This window comes from Sphaerodactylus townsendi, linkage group LG11 (assembly GCF_021028975.2).
Source record: "Sphaerodactylus townsendi isolate TG3544 linkage group LG11, MPM_Stown_v2.3, whole genome shotgun sequence".
In the NCBI taxonomy this organism is placed as follows: Eukaryota; Metazoa; Chordata; class Lepidosauria; order Squamata; family Sphaerodactylidae; genus Sphaerodactylus; species Sphaerodactylus townsendi.
This window is the reverse complement of record NC_059435.1, coordinates 46,635,847-46,659,939: the sequence shown is the minus strand read 5'-3', so window position 1 is coordinate 46,659,939 and position 24,093 is coordinate 46,635,847. Positions and strand designations below refer to the sequence as shown.

Sequence of the window (24,093 nt, the reverse complement as noted above, 5' to 3'; positions counted from 1 at the left end):
GGTCAGTATTGTTCTCCCCCACTTGCAAATGGGATGCTGAGACCGGGGGGTGGCTTGTCCATTCAGGGCTGGGGTGAGATTTGTACGAGTGAAATCAAAGCTTTATGATGTTGTATTCCCCTAGCAATATAACCCCTTTGAAAATATATGTATATATGTAAAGGTTCTAGGACGCAAGCCAGAACTTCAGGAGGGCGATGACAATGATGATGAAGCTGCTGACATCACCAACAGGAGAATTGCTAAACTGTACATGGTAAGAATGGAATCCTCTCCTTTTCCAAGGGCTGTGTTATAGGTAATATATCAACAGAGACAACCTAAACTGAGTTGTACCTTTTGAGGTCCACTGAAACCAATGGGTTTAGAAGGGTCTAACTCTACTAAGGATGGCAGTGTGAATCTGCTGCTTAATCAGCTGCAGTAGAGACTTATACTTGAAGCAAATCAATGTGGAAAGATGGAGCAAAGGAGGTTAGCCTTGTTGAGAAAAAGAAGGGCATCCCCAATCCCACATAGATTTCCATGGGGTGATTTTTACTGATTGTTCGCTCCTGCTGCAGCTAAAAGCACACCCCTAACTACTGGTCCTGAAGAATGAAGGATCCCCAGGAACAATTTATGGAGAGAATAGGATGTATCTCATAGGATAGAGGAACTGGTGAAAGTTGACCCCACCCCGAACCTGCAGAAATCTGGGATCCAAGCCACTTCTCTGAGGTAGCAGCTCTTAGAATTAGTCCTATTGCTGTTTCATGCCACAGCTTGTCCTCTTAGCGTAATGTTTGAGTCCGTATGATGCTAGTGTAGAGCAGCCACCTTTTAATCTCAGTAGATGCAGAATCCAAAGGTAACATTGCACTTCTGTGCAACATAAAAACAAAAATTTTAGAGTAAAAATATTTTGTGGGGACATAAAAGCGTAGTTTTATAGTCCTCGTATTTTGTTTTGTTCTTGTTTTGCCAAAGATTACAATTTTATTTTTCTGCCATATAAAGCCCCCCCCCCCGCAAAGTTTATACAAGCATGTTTTTTAGCACACACATGGAGTAAGTTTTGAAGGACAATATTTAATAACCTGATTTTTACATTGAACAGCAGAGGTGTTGTGTATGGAAGAGCAACAAAAATAAATACTTTTCTTTCAGAAAAGGCATTAATGTAATTTTTTTAACATATACATCCAACCCAAAGGAATAAACATTTTTTCTTGCTCAAAAATCTGCTGCCTTCTTTCCAAAATTCTCTTTCCTTATTGGAAGACAACAAACCAAACCCAAGCCCAGTGGAATCACAGGATAACACAGTAGAATTGGGGGAATCCCACCATCTCTTGGATACCAGTGTTGTTTCAAAGGCTGGCATAAGCTGAACTGTCATAGAGCCTTTGAAAATTGGTATCTCCTGGGAGAGAAGGTACAGCCTGAAATCTCTGCCTTGTATTTAAACATTCGATTGGATGTGATCAGCAAATGCAACTTGATCTGTGCAGTTTAAGTGAATTTATGAAGCCACAATATCAAGCCATTTTTCCATAAACGGTCCATGTAACTAGTTTCTGGTGTGGTCTGTATATTTCCCTATCAATATAGGGAGGGATGCTGCAGAAGGCATTGTGTTTTTTTGTGGAGGTTTATCTCTTTTAAGGCAGACAGTCCATCTGAAAAACTTCATTTAATTTTGCCATCTTCTGGTTTAGTGTTCGTTATATCTCACACTCTGGTGAGAACTGAGAAAAGATCAGTATATCATACTGTGAGACAAGAAGCCAGAAAAATCATGAAGTTTAATAGTACAGCTCCCTCTGTTGGTAACAAAGTGGAACGTTTTGTGTACTTTCTCAAAGTAACTGTGGCAGCAGTTTATTTAGAGATACTAGAGCCTTACTGCATTGTTCATTTGTGTGGGACAAAAACAGCTTTAAAAGAAGGGGATCTCATTAAGATGCACATACTCAGACATAATGAAGCTAAAACGGTACACTGCCGTTCAACTGAAAACAATCCCAACTGTGGTTCTGTTTCATTAGTATCTTTAGCAAGTATCAGACAAGGCTATTTTTCAATTTTTCTGAACTGTTAGACTCTGATAACATCAGATGACTATATTAAATTAATACCAGGTAATACATACCATCAATTGAGATTCCCTTTCTTCTTTCTCCTCTGAGGGACCAACTAGATGTGATGTCAGAGAATTGTGATTGGCTCTCCTAACATATTTTTAAGGTTTTAAAGACTAGTTTGGATTGAGGCTGCAGTGGGGTGTGTGTGGAGGTATTGAACCCTTTCCCCCTGTATTATTTTCCTCAAAGAAATTCAGTTCCCACAAGCTAAGATTAGCCCTAATATAGAAACAAGCCCCTATTATGGCGATAACAGCTTGGAAGGGGTTAAGTACTTCTCTCACATCCTTCACTACAGCTGTGATCCAGACTCTCCCCCCATCTCTTATGTTTAAAAACACCTCAGAATACCCACTCATGAATCTCTCTCATCATCCTCTAGTTCTCCCCTTGATCCTTCAACAAAGCTCTCCTATTCCCTTTCTCCTTATAAGTCTGTGTAGTCACTCCCATTTTCCCCTCATTGTCCATCAAGGAACTCACATCAAGATATCTGTTCCATATCTGTATCCATATACAGAGCTCAGTGACACCAATCATAGCTACCTCTCCAAACACATGTTTCAGAGGGAAAAGGAGACTGAGGGTTGCATATACTTCAAAGAGCAACATTATAATGAGAAAAGCACATTACAGCCTCAAATTGTATTTACAAGAAAATCTACTGAAACTGGCTGCCAAGTTTCTGTCTTTTTAACATCTCCTGTTTGGCTTGTGAGTTGGTTTAAAAACATTAGTAATCCTAAACATTCAATACAAACGTTCGATATGAACACTCCGTCTACCAATAACAATCCAGTGGTTGTTGATTGGTTGGTTTTCTGTAAACATGTCCCTTCTTTCAGAGTAGTAGTTAGCTATACAAGCATAATGATAGCATAATCCAGACAAGGTCCTTACATACTGCATCTATATTTTGAGCAAGTGTAAACATGAACGTCTTGTATTGTCAGGTTTCAGATGCGAGTGGGTCGATGAAAGTGTCACTTGTGGCAGAGGAAAACCCCTTCTCAAGGGCGATGCTTTTGTCTGAAGAGTGTTTTATATTGGATCATGGTGTAGCTAGAAAGATATTCGTATGGAAAGGTAGGCAACAAATCTATTCCTCTTTTTTAGATTTTAAAAAAATTAATAAAGAAATTATTAACAGTTTCTGTGTGCAGATCTACAGACCAATGAGAAAGGAACTCCTGCACATTAGCAGGGTCTCTATTCTACATATGCAACAAGGGGGGACGCAGGGGCCTGGAGCTCTGGTGCTACTTGAGTTGGTCACATGGGGGGCTGTGTTTGGCCAGCCGCTTCCGTCCCCCCTCAGGAGTGAGGAGCTGGAGTTGCCTGCTGCCATAGATTTGGGGGCAGGGTAGCCATGAGCCCAAGTGGCCACAGCAGTGTGTGTACATTTTGTCCCTTGCATCAGCTCTTTTTGCAAAAAGGCTTCCGTTCTTTTTTACATTTTGTAGTTTGCCAGATTGTTCATTTTTAATTTTTAAAAAGATTGTATATTTGTAAATATTTTTTTAAGGAGTAGGGCCCTCTCATTATGGGTTCACTACATTGTCCATATAGATGTTACTGTGATGCATTTAATTTGTAAGGTGCACCTGTAAGGTGCAAGGAAGGTGCAGCTGATATTATGGTACAGTTATATAAAAGATAGATGTCAGATGTTTCGGGGGTGGGGGCGCAATCTGAGAGCTTGCCCCAGGCACCATTTTCTGTAGATGCATCCCTGCTCTCTTCTCTTCACTGGTGGAGTCAGTTTGGACATTTGAAAGAATCATCCTGCACTAAAATTGATTTCCAAAAAGCCAGGGAACTTTATGTGGGTATTACAGCTGGGGTTCCCAGAACCAATCACTGGATTCGGGCTTGAATGCTGAGGGTGCCAAACTAGTTTTGCGGAACCCCTGCTCATATTTTCTCTGAGCCATAAAGCTCACTGAATGACTTGGGACACTTTTGTCTATCCATCATCAGGCTGCTATGAGGGAAAAAGGGGTAGAGGAGAATCATGTCAAACTGAGTTCCATGGGGAAAGGGTGAGATAAAAATGTATGAACATCGCTGTTTTATTTTCGCCTTGAGTCTCATGGAGTACCATGCCTAGAAGATAACCTATTTTTGGTAGGCCTTCTGCCTGCTTATTTGGCACTGTGGGAAAAGGAGCAATCAGTAAGAATTGGCTGAAAAAGCACATAATATAGGAAACTAACTGGATTGGTTTCATTCCAGCTATTATTGCACATTCCTTTGCCCAAAGCAAATACCATTGTCAAGATCACTGAAAATTCAGCGTTCTACAGTTTTAACAGATGTGAGTTTTAACAGATGTGAGCTTTTTAAAACACTGGCATGAAGCCCTCTCAGCATACAAGCTGCTAAATTGTTGCCCGAATACAACACTACGTCCTGTATCCGAGATTTTTTTAAAAATTGCAGTCTGGAAGTTTGCCTGATATTCCACTATTGTAACTCTGGCTGCTCTTTTATTTTAACAAGGTAAGGATGCTAACCCAAATGAGAGAAAAGCGGCCATGAAATCTGCTGAGGAATTCATACAGCAAATGAATTATCCTGCCAATACCCAGGTATGTCAGCTGGACTCCAGTAGCCAGATGCTGAGGGGATGGGCTAAGGAGAATGTGTATGTAATATGTAGGGAGTAGGAGGGTCTCTATGGAAGCATCTTCACTTTGATCAATCCAAATGCACTTTTGCAGACTTGAGCTTAGGGGATGGTGGTGGTGGCTCTACCTGTGGGCACATGAAGTTGGCTGTGAACTATGCTAAGGGCATTATCGAACTGCATGGCGTAGTGGTTAAGTGCTTGCACTGCCACTCACATGGTCAGGAGCTCAAGCCCTCTGTGGGTCAGATATCCTGGCAGCTGGCTCATGGCCAGCTCAGCTCAGCCATCCATCCATTTCTTGGTCGGTAAATGAGTACCTAGCTCATAGCTAGTGGGTAAAGAATAGCCGGGGAAAGCAATGCTTGCCTATAAAATCACTGCTTGCAGTGGTACCCCAGGATCGAACACGACTGAAGGGGAAACTTTTATGCTGAGGGCATCCCGCCCTCTGAGGTCATCTAGAAAGCTATTGTTTGATTTGGAAAGACAAGCAAACCTTGTGTCTGAAGGACATGCAGGGAGCTCTTCTTTTGTATTGTGCCTAACTTTGTCCTATGAGCATAAACTAGGAAGCCCCAGATAAAATCTCAACCCATTCCTGTGACAGACAGCTGCGTTCTGAGGAATTGTCCAACTCATAAAACCCCTTGAGTGACAGGGGTTTAAAATAAAATTCTGAAGATGATGGTTGAAAACTGACAGTTGAGAGCTGACAGTTGAAGGAGGGTTGTTAACAGGCAGTGGGAGACAACAAAGTGAACTGCAAGCTGTCTGTACATGATTCTCCTTTGGAGTGAGAATTGGTTTAACATCTAGCAGGATCCATAACCATTTATAAAGGGAAATAGTTCTACTGTAGAGAGTATGTTTCCTAAGTGTATGAAGAGAAATTCCTCTAATGAAAAGAGTGATTCCAGGTCAGTTTTAAAGAAGTAAACTGGGAAGCTGTGGATATGTTCCTAAGTCCTCTAATTTAAGTACTGTTGTTTGAAGAAGCATATGTGTATAACACGAAGCAGTGACTGCCAAAAGAAATCAGTCTCTGTACATAATAAACGTATCAACACTTGATCATGAACCACTTTAGTTACATCTTGAATTACAAAATATCTCCTGTATGTAACTCAGCTCATCCATTTGTTAACTGGCCTTAAACATTCCCTGAAAAGAAGACAAATAAAACATTTTAAGTTTTACTACAAACAGCCTTTCATGTGCCAAGTATGTCTGATCTTTATAGACAAATAACTATAAAAAGACATCCTTCATCATTAGTGAATTTTATAAAGAAAGAGTTTCTTTGGCAAATTCCCTAACCTGAAAGTGTGGGGCAAAAAAGCAAACAACTTAAGACACCTCTTAAGTATCAGAAGCGATAATGGTGGTGAGTGAGGGAATAGTTATATTAAAATAAAAGGCATTTCATTATAGAGGCCTTTGACAACTACTGTTTTCTCAGCTCTTTCTGAAAAAGGAAAATAGTATTTCACCAAAAAAAGCACCCCTACTTAAAACATTCATCTTCTTTATTTTATATACACCAGTACTACCAGACTGGCTTTCTCATAGTTGACAGAACTGTGTTTCCCCAAATATCAGAGATGCCTGAACTGTGATTAGTTGGAAGAATTAGGCCCAGTTTGTTTCTCTATTATATACTGGAACAAGGGGTGAGCTGTGAAACTCATGGGAAGGGAATTCCATCTTCCCCTCCATTCACTTTCCAGCCTGCTTGCTAGCAGTTCCTGGGTTCTGTAGTGGCAGCAAAGTTGCCTTTCCCTCTGTCTGTCTTGGTGGGCAGATAGGTGGGTGGGTGTTCCCAAGACTCTGCTGGGAGCTGCCTTACCCTCTCTGTCTGCCTTGCCCTTTCTCTCTTTCCCCCCCTATCTCTCACTGTCTGGGCAGGCAGTATATCAAAGCTTCTGCCGAAGCTACTCTTTCTTTTAGTGAGCAGGCATGCCCGAAGGCCTCTGCTAAGAGCCACTTCTCTCTCTCTCTCCCTTTCCCCCTCTCTCTCAGTGGGTGCTTCTACTGCCCAGCCTAACACAGCTCCTGGGCTGTGCCTTTGCTACTGCCAACAAGCTGAGACAAAATGTAAACACCCCATTCAAAAAATATTTTTACAATTAACTTTTGGGTTTTTTCTGCAGCCCCAGGGCGTCCCCTGTATCTGAAGAAAAACCTGTTGGAGAGGACTGTGGCCCCATCTGTGGATTTAAGTATCCTCAGGCAGGGGGCATGTGTGGGAATTAGATATATTGCTATTCAGAGACTGGACCTATCAATAGCTACTTCTCTTCTTTGTGAATCATCATACTTTTTTTACTTTAAGAACCCAGACAGCTTTAGGCTTTCTAGCTTCTGCTTATGTTGTCTTTGATTTCAGATTCAAGTTCTTCCCGAAGGAGGTGAAACGCCAATCTTCAAGCAATTCTTTCGAGACTGGAAGGATAAAGATCAAAGTAATGGCTTTGGGAAAGTGTATGTCACAGAGAGAGTGGCAAAAATTGAACAGATTGAGTTTGATGCTACCAAGTTACATGAGTCACCACAGATGGCAGCCCAGCACAACATGGTGGATGATGGCTCAGGAAAAGTGGAGGTATATGTGTTTTCTTGCTATCACTCTACTCAGTTTTTCTTTTCTGAAGTAAATTTGCTTTATATTTATAGTCTTTCAGAGTTCCTGTCTTAGGATTTTGGAAACTGAGATTCAAATCCCATTCTGCCATGGAGGCTTGCTGGCAACCCTGAGCCAGTCACACACTCTAAGTTAATATACCTCACAGGGTTATTGTTCTGAGGATAATATGATGAGGGAAAACCAGTGTACACTTTCATGAGCAATTTTGGGAGAAGGGAAGGATAAAAATGTAGTAAATAAGTGAAAGCACAGTATATATGGACTGCAGATATCTGGGAACATCTGAAAGCTGGCAGTGAATTCAGGACATCATCCTCTGCAAGTTGAGGCTCCCTTGGATCCATAAAATACTAATATTTGCTTGAATATATACTTTGACCAATGTTACATTTAGGAGGCATGATATCGTTTCCAGAAAAAAAGCCCATTCAATTTTTGCCATTCTCTCTGTGATGTACACTTCCCCATATCACATAGGATTTAGCTAGGACTCCCAAACTCCTGGTGGATTTGAGGAATCGCTGTCCCTATGTCCCATTACCCACTGCAACTTTGAGCAGCAACAAGAGAAAAATAAAAATAAAAAGTAGCTTCATGTAATTATTGGAATATTGTCCAGGAAATGACAAAGGGTAGCTTTTGGAATTGCCAGAAACTTGGTTTCCAATAATTCCTAGACATACTCTTTGTCATTTACTGTATGAAGGTCTGATAAATACATGAGCTGCATTTTTTAATTTGCTGTGCCTTCCTCTTCCACTCTCTTTCTGGTTGTCAGGCACTGCCTGGAAAACCTAGATATTTATTTTATTTAAAACTTCAACAAGAAAGAAGAGACTCTGAAAATTAACAAAGCTTGGCTCCCAGTACTTAAAAAATGGACTGATAACCCCACCCGCAGTACAATGCACTTAACCACACCTTTGCATAGCAAGTTCCACCCAAACACTTACTGATTGGTTCCCCACCCTGGGACATAGACAATATACCCACTAAACTTTCCCTTCTCACTAGACACAGTGTGAAACAGACTTTTTTCTGTGATACACCTCTGAAGATGCCAGTCACAGATACAGGCGAAACATTAGGAACAAGATCTACCAGACCACAGCCACACAGCCTGGAAAACCCACCACAACCAGTTGAATCCATCTGTGAAAGCCTTCAACAATATATTATATTATTTGCTTGTCTGACATTTGTCGCCTTATCAAAGGATCCATTTTGATAATGCAAATCCTTATATCCTGTTCTAGATTTGGCGTGTTGAAAGCAATGGCAGGATCCCCATAGAACCTGCGACCTATGGACAGTTTTACGGTGGCGACTGTTACATTATACTGTACACCTACCCCAAAGGACAGATAATCTACACCTGGTATGTTCAGTTGAAGTTGTGCTGACCTTCACTTTGCTTATGCTGTACCCTAGTGTGATTCTAATACAGGGGTCCGCAACCTGCAGCTCTCCAGATGTTCATGGACTACAATTCCATCAGCTGGCAGGGGTTGATGGGAATTTTAGTCCATGAACATCTGGAGAGCCACAGGTTGCAGACCCCTGTACTAGTAGTTACTCAGAAAGCATTACATTTTTGGTAGATCTTCAGAACAGGACCGAATGTTGTGTTCTAACCACCTAAATCTATGCTAACCCATTTATTGTGTGGGGAAGGGTTCAGGCCTTCCTGGTGTTCTCACCTCCAACCATAGCCTCCAGAGTGGAAGCTTGTCCTCAACCTGCAGGGCAGACCTGAGGAGAGGACAGTTTTTGAGGAGATGGGGTTAACTATTACAAGATGGGTTAAAATACTTATTAGAGAAAGGTTGCAGTTCTGAGGGAAACCAAGCAATTACACTTTCTCCCAGTTAGATCTCCCCTGCACTGTTTCATGTGCCCTTCCCTATAGAGTTAGGGTGAAACTTCATGAAGTCCTAATACGGATTTGTGTCTTCTCCATCCATAGGCAAGGGGCAAACACAACTAAAGATGAGCTGACAGCTTCAGCATTCTTGACTGTTCAGCTTGATCGGTCACTTATGGGACGGGCTGTCCAGGTTGGTACCTTCCTACTGAGCATGAAAGTGTTGACAGTGACAATATGAAGTAACTTGACACTCCGATCAATCTATAAGTTTGCTAGTTTCTCTATAAATTTATTGGAGTATAAAGCGAGATGGCTTGCATTTATCAGCATTTTCTTCTGCCATTATTACTTACCAATGATGTCAGTGTGCATGCTTTGGTGCTCAGGTTCCCAATCCAAAGAATGCCCCAGTCTAATAGAGAAGAAAATAACAGTTTTGGAAAGGAAGAGAGAACAGTTGTCGGTGAAACACTATGGATTTATAAAAGTTTGGGGGAGGAAGCAAGTGGTAATTTGAGTCAGGTACATGTCCCAAGCATCTGACATTTAGATTTCCAGCAATATTCAATTGATGCTCTTTTCCCACCCCCTTCTTTGGTTTATTTTTCGGGTGCATTTTCCTTAAGTGGATGTTTTGGTTTATGTAGTCAGGGTCTGGCTTTATGTAGTCGAGGTTTGGAACTGCTTATTCCATGACTAAGAACAAGCCCTGCCATTTGTTATACCTAAAGCAGCCTTGCATAGCTATTGTCCTGATAAAAGGGATTCGTTGGAAGGATTTGAGAATCCTTGGTACACAGAAGTTTTCAGCATGCAGAGATCATCCTAACCCACTGAAGGTGCAGCCATTTTTCCTATCACAAGATGGCACTACAGCCTACATGACAATCAAAAGGAGTCTCTGAGATGAGATTTTAACATATTGACATCTTTGCTAAAAGTTGCACACTCAGTTTCCTTTGAAAAGCTGGCTGCACCTCCCCAGAACCGCCTCTCTTGCAGACATAATTCATGGCATATGAAGCTGAGATCCTCTGGCTCACTCCTATCTGGGTCACACCTACATCTCCAGTGGTCAGAGGAGATGAGCCTCAGCAGAAGAGGCATTGTGGTGTGGAGGATTCCTGTGAAATTGTATCTCAGACCTGGTTCACAAGTGGAGGGGAATGCTAACAAGCTGGAAGAATGGCCTGTGCCTTTTCAGATTGCAGGTGGAGGATCACATTTTGAAATGCTCTCCTGTCTTAAAATGTTCCCCGCAAACAGAAAAGCTGCAAAGCAAGCAAAACTGGGCTAACACTTTTGTGCTAGTTTTCTGCTTGCAAGGGGGTGGTGATAGAAAGGGAACACTCATAAGATGTATTTTATCCTTCCCAAGTATTTTGAAGTGGCAGAGTCTGTGTTATCAACTAATTCTGCTGTACATGTAGACTCAGCTTCAGTAGCTTCTTCAACCTAGATTAGGTAGTACTATTTTTGCTTTTGATTCCAGCGATTTTACATATGCTAGAAACCCAGCTCTAGAGAAGGCATGTAGCTGGATCTAACAGACTTTTCCACTGGTGAAAAAGTGAAAAGAGGGTCCTTTTTGACCACCAAAGATGCTATGATGAAGATTGTGGGATTAGGGCTGTAAGAGGGTAGGAAATTGGGTGACATGGAGTGAAAAGGTTGCTTGGACGCAACCCAAATGTTTCTCATAACGTTTCTGCTCCTTGAACAGATTTTTACTGTTGAGTGGTTTGGATACTTCAGAAGAGTGCATTGGCCCAGGCATTAAGTTCCTTGATATTAACTGACAATACTGGGTTATTTCAAATACCAAGATACTGTGAATGTGAGGGTGAATGGGCATTTTTATTTCTATCCTCCATGAGCTGATTTAATTTTCTTTTAAAATTCGGATTCTTTAAAAATTTCTGACTAATGCACATTTTTGTGGCAGTAAATTTCATAGATCAGTTCTTTTTTTCATTTTCTTTTAAAGAGACCCTCTTATTTAAGTCCTTAAATGTCAGCTCTTGTTTATTTATTAATATTTATTTTATTTATACCCTATGAATTTACCCAATGAAGACCCAAGATAGCTTACATGGGTCTCCTCTCCAATATTTTATCCGCACAACAACCCTGTGAGGTTGGCTTGGCTAAGAATGTGACTGGCCCAAGGTTGTCTGGCAAGCTGCCATGGCAGAGTGGGGATTTGGACCTGGTTCTCCCAGATCCACACCTGACACTTTACTATACTGCCCTGGCTCTTGTAACCTAGTATAGTTTGTACATTTCCGTTCCCAGACAGCTTTGGCCTATTATGCATGCTCCACTTCCCTGTGGCCTTCTGTCCTTATCTGATCACCCTGCTGTAAAGTGCACCGAGCCAAACTGCCCTTTTGTCCACCCACCACTGCCTTCCTTGTTTCCTTTATACCCCCTTTTTGGGACCTTCGGGACCTTTTGGGATTTTCGGTTCTCATATTAGATCCAGCATTTCCCTTAATTTAATATGATCCATTGCTGCAATAAAAGATGTATGCATTTAAGGGTTTTAAAAGGCCCTTCTCATTGAACTGTAATGGTGGAATTAGGTGGAACAAGGGTAGGAGATGTGGGGAGTAGTGAAAAAAAACATGAGGAGAGAATAGTGCAGAGCAGTCTGCTTTACTTTCCATGCAGAGCTGGGGATTATCAGATCTGCAGCACAGTGAGTTTGGGAGAGGGGAAAAGGTGTCTATAACAGAGACTCTGCCCTGAAGGGAATGTATGTTTACCATGGGGAAGACTCCAATTGCATAACAGGCTTTTATGGTCCTGGTGTTTGTCCACATTAAGGCAGATACACAAACTAAGTAGAAATAGATATGACAGGAGAGCTTACATTCAGGGGCATTCCAGCCTATTCCCTGCATGAAACCCATGCTGAAATGTTATGAGTGTGTTACATTTGTAGTAGCATGCAAGAGAGAGACTGAACAGCTTTTGAGTGTCATGTTTGCATGGCCTTGGCAGTCTCAAACCTTTAAATTATTCAATGTAACACTTTTGCATTCTTTTTGAGCCCTGTGCCCTATGAGTCATCCGTCTTCTGTTGTCGCTTTCAGGCCAGGGCAGATGGTGGCCTCTCATGAGACTTACACAGTTCTGTCTGCCTGTTGTGTTTCAGCAGATCCGAGTCTCCCAAGGCAAGGAACCTTTGCACTTGCTGAGTTTATTCAAAGACAAGCCCCTCATTGTTTACAAGGATGGGACATCCAAGAAAGGTGGGCAGGTGCCTCCTCCTCAAACACGCTTGTTCCAGATTCGCAGAAACCTCGCATTCATCACCAGGATTGCAGAGGTAACAAGTTCCCATCTATCTTTCAAGTAGCAGCACTAAGGACAAGCCAACAGTTATTGGGTTTGTTTAATTTTTGTTTGCTTCTATTAACATTTAGTTCTTTGTTTTTTGCTGATGGCTTCGCAGAATCATTTCTATTTTTAAATAGTATTTAAGGGTATAATAATACATAATTTGTATTACCCTATATGCTAGTTTATGGACATACAGATGACACTGGAAAAAATGTGCAATTTTATGAGAACAATTCAGAATGAAGGAACAAACAAAAGCTTTGTGTGCCTAGCAGTACAATCTGTTGCTGCTACGAGACTCCTGTTCTCATTCTTACTAGAAGAAAATAGTAAGTTGCCCAGGCATAAAAATCATCATCCTTTTGAATGTTTATTTCATTCATAGATTTTAGTTTATCTGATTCCTTTGCTCAACTGAGAGCATTTTCATAAAGCTCACATTCCTTCTGTAGTACTATTTATATCTTGTATGACTAAATTGGAAGCCTTACCTTAAAGAATTTGGAGGAAAAACAAACTTTTGTTCTATGTTTGGGGTTGTTGTTGTTTTTGTAACATTCTATATCTCTTTATGTATGAAATCTTTGTTTAAAATTTTCAGTTGCATTTAACACCTGTGAAATTTACTCTGTGGTATGGGGCAACACTAGCCTTTGCTACCATGTTAAAAAAGAAATGGAGATGCCTGAATTTCATCCCACTCTTCCTCCAGGTTGATGTCAGTGCAACTTCATTGAATTCCAATGATGTCTTTGTTTTGAAACTGCCCCAAAATGCTGGATATACCTGGGTTGGTAAAGGAGCAAGCAAAGAAGAAGAAAAGGGAGCCCAATACGTAGCCAGTGTCCTGAAATGTCGAACCTCTAGGATTGAAGAAGGTCAGGAACCAGGTTGGTGTCCATGAAATGGGAACTCTCACAATCAAGAGCTCTCTCCTGCCTGGAGAGAATGGCTCAAGACTGTTCTCTTTCTGTTTTCCACAGGGAGCATGTCTGTGAGAGAATGTGGTAGGGTGGGAAATGCCAAACAAAAAAGGGAAAATGAGAACCCATGGAAAGAGAGGAGGTGAGAGCCTGCTCCCTCCAAACATATTTGCAGGTGTTTAATCAAGTGTATGCTGTGTTTTGTGTTGTATATTCCAGGGGAATTTTGGAGTGCCCTTGGTGGAAAGAAAGAATACCAGACATCTGCCCAGCTGCAGACTGAATTGGAAGACCACCCTTCTCGTCTCTACGGGTGTTCGAATAAGACTGGCAGGTTTATTGTAGGTCGAAGATGGATATTCTTTGCTATATTTTTGCTTGATTCTGGTGATTCTGCATGTGTTCATGCTGTGCTATGGTAACCTCATTTGAGGCTACTCAAAAATATCCTTTGCTAGGGACTATTCAGTCACCAGGAATTGAATTTATTGCAACTTGGAATTCAGACAGATTATGCCTCATGACTAGTGGTATTAAAGAGAGATGCCACCATCCACTGGCAGTTCTAGTCATATACCCTGATTATCCCATTTATGCAACTTCTGTTTGATCAGTGTTTTCCCCTCCATTCACTTGGCAAATTGGTAATATATTTATTGTACCTGTTGAGCATATGCATGGTCAAAGAGATGTGGCCATGGCTGCTTTGACCATTTTGCTATGTGAAGGTCCAAAGTAGGCCACGATTCTGAATGCCACCATGATGTAGGCTGTAGTCCCAAGAAAACCTTCTTAGGTGAAGGCCCCACTGGATAAACTAGGACTTACTCCTGAGTAGCTTGGCTTCAAATTGCTGCCTTACTTTATGTTTTGCTTATTTCTGCTTCTCTCTTACCTTGAACTCCCCATGGATTGGGTCACTATGGCCCCTTCCGCACATGAAGAATAATGCACTTTCAATCCACTTTCACAATTGTTTGCAAGTGGATTTGAATATTTCGCACAGTAAAATCCATCTGCAAAGTGCATTGAAAGTGCATTATTCTGCATATGCGGAAGGGGCCTAAGAGTTGGTTATGACTTGATGGTATAGTATTCCTTCAGATAGCAAAGCTCTGTGTTAATTTAATACAGTTGAAAACTGGGAAGCCATTGAAGAATGCTGACTATAGAATATGGAAGGATATCTTTTAACTGAGCCAAATCTAGTTAGCTGAAAATTTCTACAAGCTTTCAAGCCATGCAGAGGCATTATCTGGATTAGAGTGACTGGAACAAAATGTAAAACATATCAAACTTTTAAAGTCTTAATGTGTCTGGACTGACTTAACAACTTGACATGGGGCCATGAAAACAAAGTACATTTCTGGGTAGACCAGACTCATTTGCTCTTTGAAAATACATGGGCTGTGCACAGATTTTGGAATAATACAAGAGGGCTTGATTTTTTTTCTGAATCATATGGTGATGATTAAAATAGCATACCTATTTTATCATTGTTGCAGGACTAGTGGGTGAGGAGGAAGAGGGGAGGGAGATAAGCTTCCTGACACTGTGGATAAGTCACTGTTGTATAGTGGTTAGAGTGCTGAATAAGCACCTGGGATATCCAAGTTTGAATCATTTCTCTGCCATGGGTGGTCTTGGGTCAGTCACACACTTTCAGTCTATACATCACAGGAGTGTAGTGAGTTAAAAATGGAGGACAGAAGAATGATGTCAGCTGCTTTGGGTACCCACTAAGAAGGAAGGACATATAAGTGAAACAAATAAATAAATATTAAGTGACTACTTCATTTTTCCTATTAAAGAGCTTTCCTGGTGTAGTGGTTAAGAACAGGTGCACTCTGGGGAACTGGGTTTGATTCCCCGCTCTGCCACTTGAGCTGTGGAGGCTTATCTGGTGAACTAGATTAGCTTGTGCATTCCAACACATGCCAGTTGGGTGACCTTGGGCTAGTCACAGTTCTTTGGGGTTCTCTCACAGGGTGTTTGTTGTGAAGGGGGAAGGGAAAAGATATTGTGAGCCCCTTTGCGTCTCCTACAGGAGAGAAAAGGGGGCTATAAATCCAAACTCTTCTTCTTCTACTCAGAATTTCATTCAGGTCTATTCAATGGAATTTACTGCCAGGAAAGTGTTCTTAGGATTGCATTATTAGTAGCTTTAGAGCGTATCAAAGGGTAGCTGCTTATTCATTAGTCAGCTAGTAGGTGCTAATAAATATTCCCACACACATCTGCCCTGATTTACAGAAACTCAGTGTTCTGTACTCTGTCCTATGAACAAAATCTGTTAATTGTGTTTTTCATAATATGTGTCTGGGTGTCTAGTTAGTTTAACAGATTTGCTTCATTTCATTCTTTGATTAAATCCTTTCTGAACTGCTTCTGCTGAGAATTCCTTGCTGAGATTAAACCCAGAATTGGGGTCTTAAAATAGCCGGTGGGGGTTGTATTCATTGGTGTTTACCCAGATTTTTAGTGTGAGAATGGATGAGAGATAGGAACAAGGCATGTATATGAGCCCAGCTACTAGATTCATGCATATTTTTTCCCTTCATCATGATTATGTGTGATGTCTGAATGCGTCCCTGGAGTGTCTTGAATTCTGACTGGCCAAGCAGAATGTGTACCACATTGCTTGGCATTTGAAATTATCTAAAAATCACAGAAATTACACTGTCCTAGACTGGCCAGGATTCCAAATGAGAGACAAAAGAGCCAGAAATTATATGCAGAAATATGAAATATCTAGCATATTCCATATGTCCTGTATACATTTTATTTATGTATATTTTTAAAAACTCATGCATATTTTCAGATAGACAGCTTAGACATTAAACCTGTTCTTATATAAAGTCATAAGTGAGGGAGCATTTTAGGCTAGCCTGTGGAGTTTTCTTTAGGGAGATGTTCAATATAGCAATGATTTTCACTGTGTATTATAGATTGAGGAGGTTCCTGGAGAATTCACTCAGGATGATTTAGCTGAAGATGATGTCATGCTATTGGATACTTGGGATCAGGTAAGATGTATTTTACCAATGTAGTTTTGTAAGACTTGTAAGGCGTGGTTTACACACTCAGCAGAATGGGGGTATAGAGGCCTGACAGGGAAGAGTCAATTAAATTTTTGCAGTGCCAATATTGGCCAGCCTTTGTAGTCAGCCAAAAAATTGTGCTTTCCTCTGAAGCCTGACTCAGAGAGTAAAGCTGCCAACTTCGTGGTGATCTTTGGAGATACTCAGAAACCACCAAGACTTTTCACTATTTTAATTGACCTCCAGTTTCAGTACAAGATCTCTGCCCTTTTCCCTGAGCATTGAGGGGAGTTCTCTTTAAACTCATATGGAATCTGTCTCACAAGATGCAGCGCATTTTGCAGACTTCTACATTTAAACACGCTCTGAAAGCGGAAAACCTGCACAGCATGTAAAAGGCTAGGCTGGAAACTATCTCCCCCTGTCACCCCATGTGGGAACACAAGTTGGGGGTAGGGAGAGAGAAGAGAGCAAAGGAATAGCTTTCAGGGAAATGGTAGCTCAGCCGCAAGGAGGGTCTGGCACCCAGTGATAGCCAAGGGGGCAGGTAGGTATAATTAGCCTATGTAGGATTAGAGGCCTTCTCCACAGCAAGAGCTTGCTCAGAAGTAGAGTAAAACAGCCAGGAAGCATATGTGGCTAGGAGAATGTGATTAAAGGGCAGAGGCAAACAACACTAGGGAAGGAGGCAAGACCAGTAGTTGGCATTGGTAGAAAACTAAGGAATAGAGCAGCCAGCAAGGTTTGGCATCTCCACAGCTAAAGAAGACCAGCCTCCCAGAGCAAGAGTGAAAGCACTGCTGTCTAGGAGGATGGGGAACTCTCAGGCTGTTCTAGCAGGGTCAGTAGAGGCATGGCTACCTCCAGGCCCAGTCCTGCAGCAAGGGGGGAGCAGGATGAGGCTGCAGCTACAAGACTTCCTGGGAATTGGGACTAAAGACTTCCTGGGAATTGGGACTAAAGGATTCCCAGAGCTGGGCCAGAAGGAGCAACAGAGGATGAGTGTTGTTTGTCTAATAGGTTTCCTTGCCTTCAAATGGCAGTTTAGTCCAGAAACCATTATTTGAAAGCAGTTTATGCTATAAAAAGTCTCTCCTTCCTTAGTGTCTTGCTATTGTCCATTAGAATAGAGGAAATGTGATTCCTGGTGGAGAGGAAGCCCTTGACATCTGGAATTTCACACCTAGTATTGCTAGTTTTTGGTTCTTAGAATGTCTTTTCCACAGGAGACTGTTTAAAGATGCTGTTTTCCTCTACCTTTTCTGTATTCAAAAATGGTAGTCTACTCTGCAATTTAATTTGAACTTATTCTGCTGCAGGTATAGAGTCAGCCTTATTAAATTGCTGTGGTGGAGTGAACAGTTTAAAATATGAAGTTAAAAAAAGTTGGAAGAAACTGCTGAGAAAGTGGATGGCGAAAATAACTCCATGAAAACAGAGGAAAAAGGAGAGTGACTTCAGTGAGATTACTTCAGATTTGCACTACCAATGTATCTTCTCTTTTTGTCATATCTAGGTATTTGTCTGGATTGGTAAAGATGCCAATGAAACAGAACGTACTGAGTCAGTTAAATCAGGTAACAAATCAAACAATTCTCAGTCTTTAAGAAGCCAGGGACTCCCCACCCCCATTTTGATTTTTTAAATTTCACAGACCTCCCCCACACCCTCCCCTCTCATTGGTTTTCAACATGTGCTGAGCAGTCCTTTTCAAAGTGCATAGCAAACTACATGTGCCCCATGAAGGCCTTCATCCTCTAGTGCAGTGATACTTACTCCATGGCTCGTGGAGAGCCTCAGCTTCAATGGGTGGGGGTGGAAGGTGCTGTCAAGTCAGAGGTGATTTATGGAGACCCTGTAGGGTTTTTAAGGCAAGAGATGCTCAGAGGTGGTTTGCCATTTCCTGCCTCTGTGTAGCAACCCTGGAATTCTTTTCTAGTCTCCCATCCAGTGGTGGGATTTAGCAGGTTCGCACCACTTCGGCAGAACCGTTTGTTAAAATGGTGCTTGTCAACAACCAGTTGTTAAATTATTTGAATCCCACCACCAGAATTGATTGTTAAATTATTTGGATCCCACCACTGCTCCCATCCAAGTATTAATCAGTGTTGAACCTGCTTAGCTTTCAAAATCTGATGACACCAGCTAACCTGGGCCATCAGCTATTACCGTCACCCAAAAGAGTCACATAACTATTCTTTGCCCCCTTAGATTAGCTACAGGAGATCGAGTGAAGTCTGTTTTTTACATTTTCCTTGTTATGTAATAATGGCTTCTCTGTCCTCATAGGATTTCCTCATATATCATGCCACAACTTTTCTTTTGAACCCTTAACTTTTACTACGTGAATTATTTGCCACTGGTTATGTGCCCTGGGTTCAATTCTATTGGGAAACAGCTTTTCCCCCCACTTCCCCATGGCATCGTGATGCATGGTGTATCTCCTGGTTTTCCCTAGCTTTTTTTCCAAACTTTCTTAAACCTGCTTTACTGCAAAATTTTGGAAAAGATCACAAAAAAGTCTGGATGGCTACCACATGGGCAGACAACTTGGGATTTTCCCAGTTGCATCCATGTGACAGCCATTTCATTGTAGCTATAAACATATCTGGTTTTATGCATTCTCCATTTTCATTTTTTGAAAAGCAAGTCTCTTGCTGCTTTTGTTGCAGAGATATAAGAAGAAAGGCATATCTCTCCAACAAAAGGGTAGATTTTTAAAAAACTGGGAATTCAGCAAACATAATATACGTATTGTGTTTTTTTTTAAAAAAAAACACTGAAAATGCTGCATTGATTTTATGGGACAGGAGGATTGCCACTACTGGGATACTGGGGCAGGGACACAATGGGGAAATTTGTCATGTGGATGCCTCTGTGCTGTATCAGTGGCAGCAACAGGAAAACCATACAAGCATGTCCCTTTGTAGAAAAGGTCCTAGAAAAATTATAGCTGAAATTGCACAGCTGAAAAATAAAGTTCATCAATAATTCTCTCTCTAGAAGCCAGTTTCCAAAATTGTCATGCTTCAATATGACTAAGAAACATGTCCCAAGATGGGGCTTCTTTGGATCAAAAGATAGGCTGTGTAGACAGGAGATGGGATTACAAAGAAGAGAAAGAAGATACGGGGTTTGGGATTTCTGACCAACTCATTATATTGTAAAAGTTCTTAACACTTTTCTATGTTGCAAATTATTGATTTGTTTTAGCCAAACGTTACATTGACACAGATCCTTCTGGTCGAGATAAACGTACTCCAATCGTAATAGTGAAACAAGGATACGAACCACCAACATTCACAGGCTGGTTCTTGGCCTGGGATTCCAACAGATGGGAAAACTGAATAGCAAAAGATGGCAGCAGCCATAGAAGAGGTTATCAGAGCACAACCGTTCTCCAGCAGTTTTCAGCACGTGCTTGTATATCAGTGTTTATGCAGTTCTTATGGTCCATATTCCACTGAGTGCATGTGTAAAATCTTTCCCTCTTACACACACACACAAATATTACTAAGCAGAACTTGCATTCTATAAAAATAGATACTTATTTACTATATACTTTTGGGAATCCCTTCTTCAAAATTTCTGATTGTTAAGTGCACGAAAGGAGAAGTCCTGTCCTTCTTACTGCTCCTACAAATCCCACCTTCTCCAAATCCATGTTTGAGAAGAAACAATAAGATTTTCACCTGGAGCTTGTATACTAGCTGTTATTGGAAAGAATGATGTAAAAACACCCTTTCTCCAGATTTTTCAACAGTCTTTTACATGCATACTACATTCCAGCTTTTCAGCTACTATGTACCCTGAATATTTTTTTGCCTATCCTTTAGGTTCCTTCTTTAGATGTAGAGATGTCTCATTTTAACTTCACTGTAAGCATGATATATTGGAAACGGATCTATGGCCAGCAGGAAACAAGATGCAGCAAACATGTTATGTGGTGTATCTTGTCTAAAATACTGGCTCCATTCAGTGAAACCAAGATCTATTTCTTGGTGCCAGATATCCAGGTAGAAACAAATATCCACATCTCCAGAAGAATGACCAGAGGAGGAAATAAGCAGAAGATTATTTAGGTCTTTCAGACCTAGAATAAGAAAAGCTGGTGTAGAATTTGAGGAAGAATTATTGATAATGTGTGCAGGCTTGGAAAATGATGCAGTACTGTCCCAGGATACTTAAATAACAGAAACAAGCCTTGATTAACAATCAGCTGTATGTTTCTTCATTATCTTAACCTTTTCACCACTCTTCAGAGTGAAGCATTGTGCTTCTGTTGCTAAAAATGTCCCACCTTTTCTTTCTGTGCCAAAATTTATGGTCTTTGCACCACATATGTATTTTTTCCCTATGCAAAAAATGTCATATTACTACTTTGATTTCTCTTCTCATACTATTAGTAGATTTATAGGGGCCACAATATGACATCTATGAGCCTCCTTTCTCAGGGTGTAATTTCACTATACATGAAATATTAATTGAGTTGGGGGCTTCCCCAAGCCAGCTCAAATATCACATCTGTCCTGGACTCACCTTCAAAATAGTGTGTGTATGTGAAGCGGGGGGGTGGGGGGAGAGAATCAACTATGGAGCATGGCATGATGTCAGGAAGAATGTCAGCTGTCCCGCCCTTCTATGTTGTGCTGCTTTTGATAACAAAAATGGCTGTGGAGGGGCTCTTTGAGTACACACACAGGACCAGAAGCAGGACAAACAGCTGCTCCCCTTCCATTTTTTGATATCATGGGAGGGAAGACCAAAGCTCTTCTTGCTGCCATCCTGTGAGCTGCAGCCAATTCCTTTCCCCTTCCGGCTATTTTGAAGGTGAGTCTAGATCAGATGTGTAATGCAAGTTGAGCTGGGAAACCTTCATTCCAACTCACCTTTCATGTCTTGTGTAGTAAGTCCTCAGACTACATCAGTGGCCAATCACTTTGATTAAAAATAAGGGAGGAAGAGACCACAAGGCCGCTTTTGCCAATTTGTATTTGTTCTTATGTTTTTCTTCATAATGGAAAGGTGGGACAGAAATATAATAGGTCAGCTGCTCTACTCTTCAAAAATTCAGGGTGCAAAATCTAGGTCTAAACATGAGATAAATGTGGTAATGTCTCCAAAGTTCATAATTAACCTGGTAGACAAAGCAGAGGGAAGAAATAAAAGATTCCTGCTGAACTGGTATATGAAGATGAATCAAGCAAATGCTCCTGAGGCTAAGACTCAGGAGAGATCTGAATATACAAACAGAATTTTAAAAATTGTTCCAGAGGCAGCACCAAGCTTGTTTAGTGGCAGTAGATAGTCAGGGATAACTCACTGTTCAAAGAAGGACTGTAGAGCTTTGCTCACTTAAGCTGCCCTAAAGATCTAAAAAATTCAGATGCTTTGAAGCAATTGGGGGGGGGGGTCTGTTTCTTCTTCTCAAAATAAAGAAAATTAGAAGAAAAAATGTTCCCCCAATTCTCTCACTGGTTTCCCCCCCAAAGAAATAGAATACATACTGAATTTTCTGGAGTTTTCTTCTGACCCTCACTATTCAGCTCTGTCCTCTCAATTATTTCCTTGTTCTGAAAACTGCTAAATTAGTTTGCCATTTCTGTCAAAAGTTCTCTATTAAGTGGCTTGTGCCAATGGATGGACTTGTGCATTCTATATCCCACATGAGGTTCAATAGATATTCACAGTTATTTTGATACAAACTTGGATATGTATCCAGATGCATCCAGATTTGATCTCTATGTATTGTTTATGATCCAGCAAGGAACCACACATGGAAGTTTCCTTCCACTTTTTTGGATCTTTGCGCCTTTGTGCTAAATTGGACTTTTATTTTTATATTATTGTATTGATTTGGGTGGTGTGTTTTTTTAAAAATCAAAGACATGTGTTTTAATAAAGTGGCAATAAATTATCCTGACTGTAGAGGTTTTACAGTGATCTAATCATTTTTAAACAATGAATTTGCTGGACACACATATACCTTATTTTGACAATAATTAATAAATGCCAATTCTGAACATTTATTTTCCTTTTATTTCCACTGATTTTCCTATTTTCCTTTTGTTTTGTGTACTCAGTTTAACTTAATAACATACTCCTAGATTCTTTTCTCATTTTGCAGCAACAGAGGAGACTTTCCAAAGTTTAATGTGGTTTATTCTGGAAGAAGTAACCTTGAATGAAATCAGCTTATTATAATTGATAGATATATTATTAGAATAAGATCTAATAAAAATGCTAGTTCAAATATTGTTCCGATTATCAACGTTATACCATAATTGTGTTGCTACTAATCCCCCCCCCCCCGCCTTTTCAAATCCCAAAACAGCTGTGGATGGCATTTTGGCACTTGAGAAAGTGCCAGGGGAGACAAGACCATCCCATCTCTCCATGCTGTTGTTATCTGGAATGACAGTCCTTACTTGATTTGGTGGAATTAGCTGGAGACAGAGCAAGGAGTAATGGCCTATGTATACCAGATTTGTTGCTGGTGAGAATTCTTAAATGAGCAGCTGGTAGTTGTAATTGAAATGGGTTTCATTCAAAGTTAAAATAAGGAATATATTTCAAGAAATGAGCATACACAGGCAAGGATGACAAGAGCTGACAAAGAGAAAAGGGAAGAGGTTGGATAGGGTTTAGGGAAAGGAAATAGTTGCTGGTCTTGAACGGAGAGCAATGCTGAGGAACAAAATGACCAGTGTTTCTGGAAGCAAAAGAGAAAACCCACATGAGTGGGAGTGGGTGCACAGATCCAGGACACAAACATTCTATGATGGCCAAAGGACCTCTTTTATACCCAAAAGTGGATCCTGAGGCAGTATGAGGCATTTTGGCAGGAAAGCCAGAAAACAAAGAATTGGTTGCTTTTCCTGGATTCCAAAAAAGGGGTAGGAGAGGCTTGCTGGGTTGTTAGGTCTGAAGATAATGCCTTGACTATTCCTTTGACTACTAATTGATTGGAGGGAGAGATGCACACAGGGTGAGTAATGGTCTGCATGGAGCGCTGATTAGATCATCTTAGAGCAGTGGTGGCGAACCTATGGCATGCGTGCCAGAGGTGGCACTCAGAGCCCTCTCTGTAGGCACGTGTGCACAGAGTTCGTCATGTGGGGGGGAAAAAGAAAATTGCCCCCCCCATCTAGGCTGGCCTGGGCAGCTGAGCATGATGTGCGCGCACCGCAGCGAGCAGGTAGGCCTTGGCTGGGAGGGCTGGTGCCTGTGCTTACTCCTTTACCTGGGAGTAAGCTCGGTTGCTAGCAATATGGCTTGCATCTGAGTAAACCCTCCTAGGGTCGTGATTCACCCATTCAAAGCATTGCAAGGTTGCTTCAAAGCAAAGCCACCAACTACCACCCAGCTTACTCCCGGGTAATGTGCGCCTCGGAGTTTTTCTAAACTAAAACCTCAGTATTCAGGTTAAATTGCCGTCTTGGCACTTTGCGATAAATAAGTGGGTTTTGGGTTGCAGTTTGGGCACTCAGTCTTGAAAAGGTTTGCCATCAC

The 24,093-nt window shown here is 41.1% G+C and overlaps 1 protein-coding gene across 2 annotated transcripts in view; it reads left to right on the top strand.

Moving 5' to 3' along the window:
• SCIN (scinderin) overlaps positions 1–22,610 on the top strand; it is a 45,636-nt gene extending 23,026 nt beyond the window's left edge. The window contains exons 5-16 of one of the 2 annotated variants that reach the window (XM_048511409.1): positions 164–256; positions 3,080–3,212; positions 4,629–4,717; positions 7,145–7,360; positions 8,659–8,780; positions 9,369–9,459; positions 12,433–12,603; positions 13,330–13,507; positions 13,760–13,881; positions 16,489–16,566; positions 18,098–18,158; positions 19,795–22,610. In XM_048511409.1, the coding sequence (XP_048367366.1) occupies positions 164–256; positions 3,080–3,212; positions 4,629–4,717; positions 7,145–7,360; positions 8,659–8,780; positions 9,369–9,459; positions 12,433–12,603; positions 13,330–13,507; positions 13,760–13,881; positions 16,489–16,566; positions 18,098–18,158; positions 19,795–19,928 (1,488 nt within the window). In that variant the 3' untranslated portion in view covers positions 19,929–22,610. Of the gene's footprint in view, positions 1–163; positions 257–3,079; positions 3,213–4,628; positions 4,718–7,144; positions 7,361–8,658; positions 8,781–9,368; positions 9,460–12,429; positions 12,604–13,329; positions 13,508–13,759; positions 13,882–16,488; positions 16,567–18,097; positions 18,159–19,794 lie in introns of both variants that reach the window. The other variant, XM_048511408.1, reaches the window with a different exon arrangement.
• Positions 22,611–24,093: the final 1,483 nt, after the last annotated feature.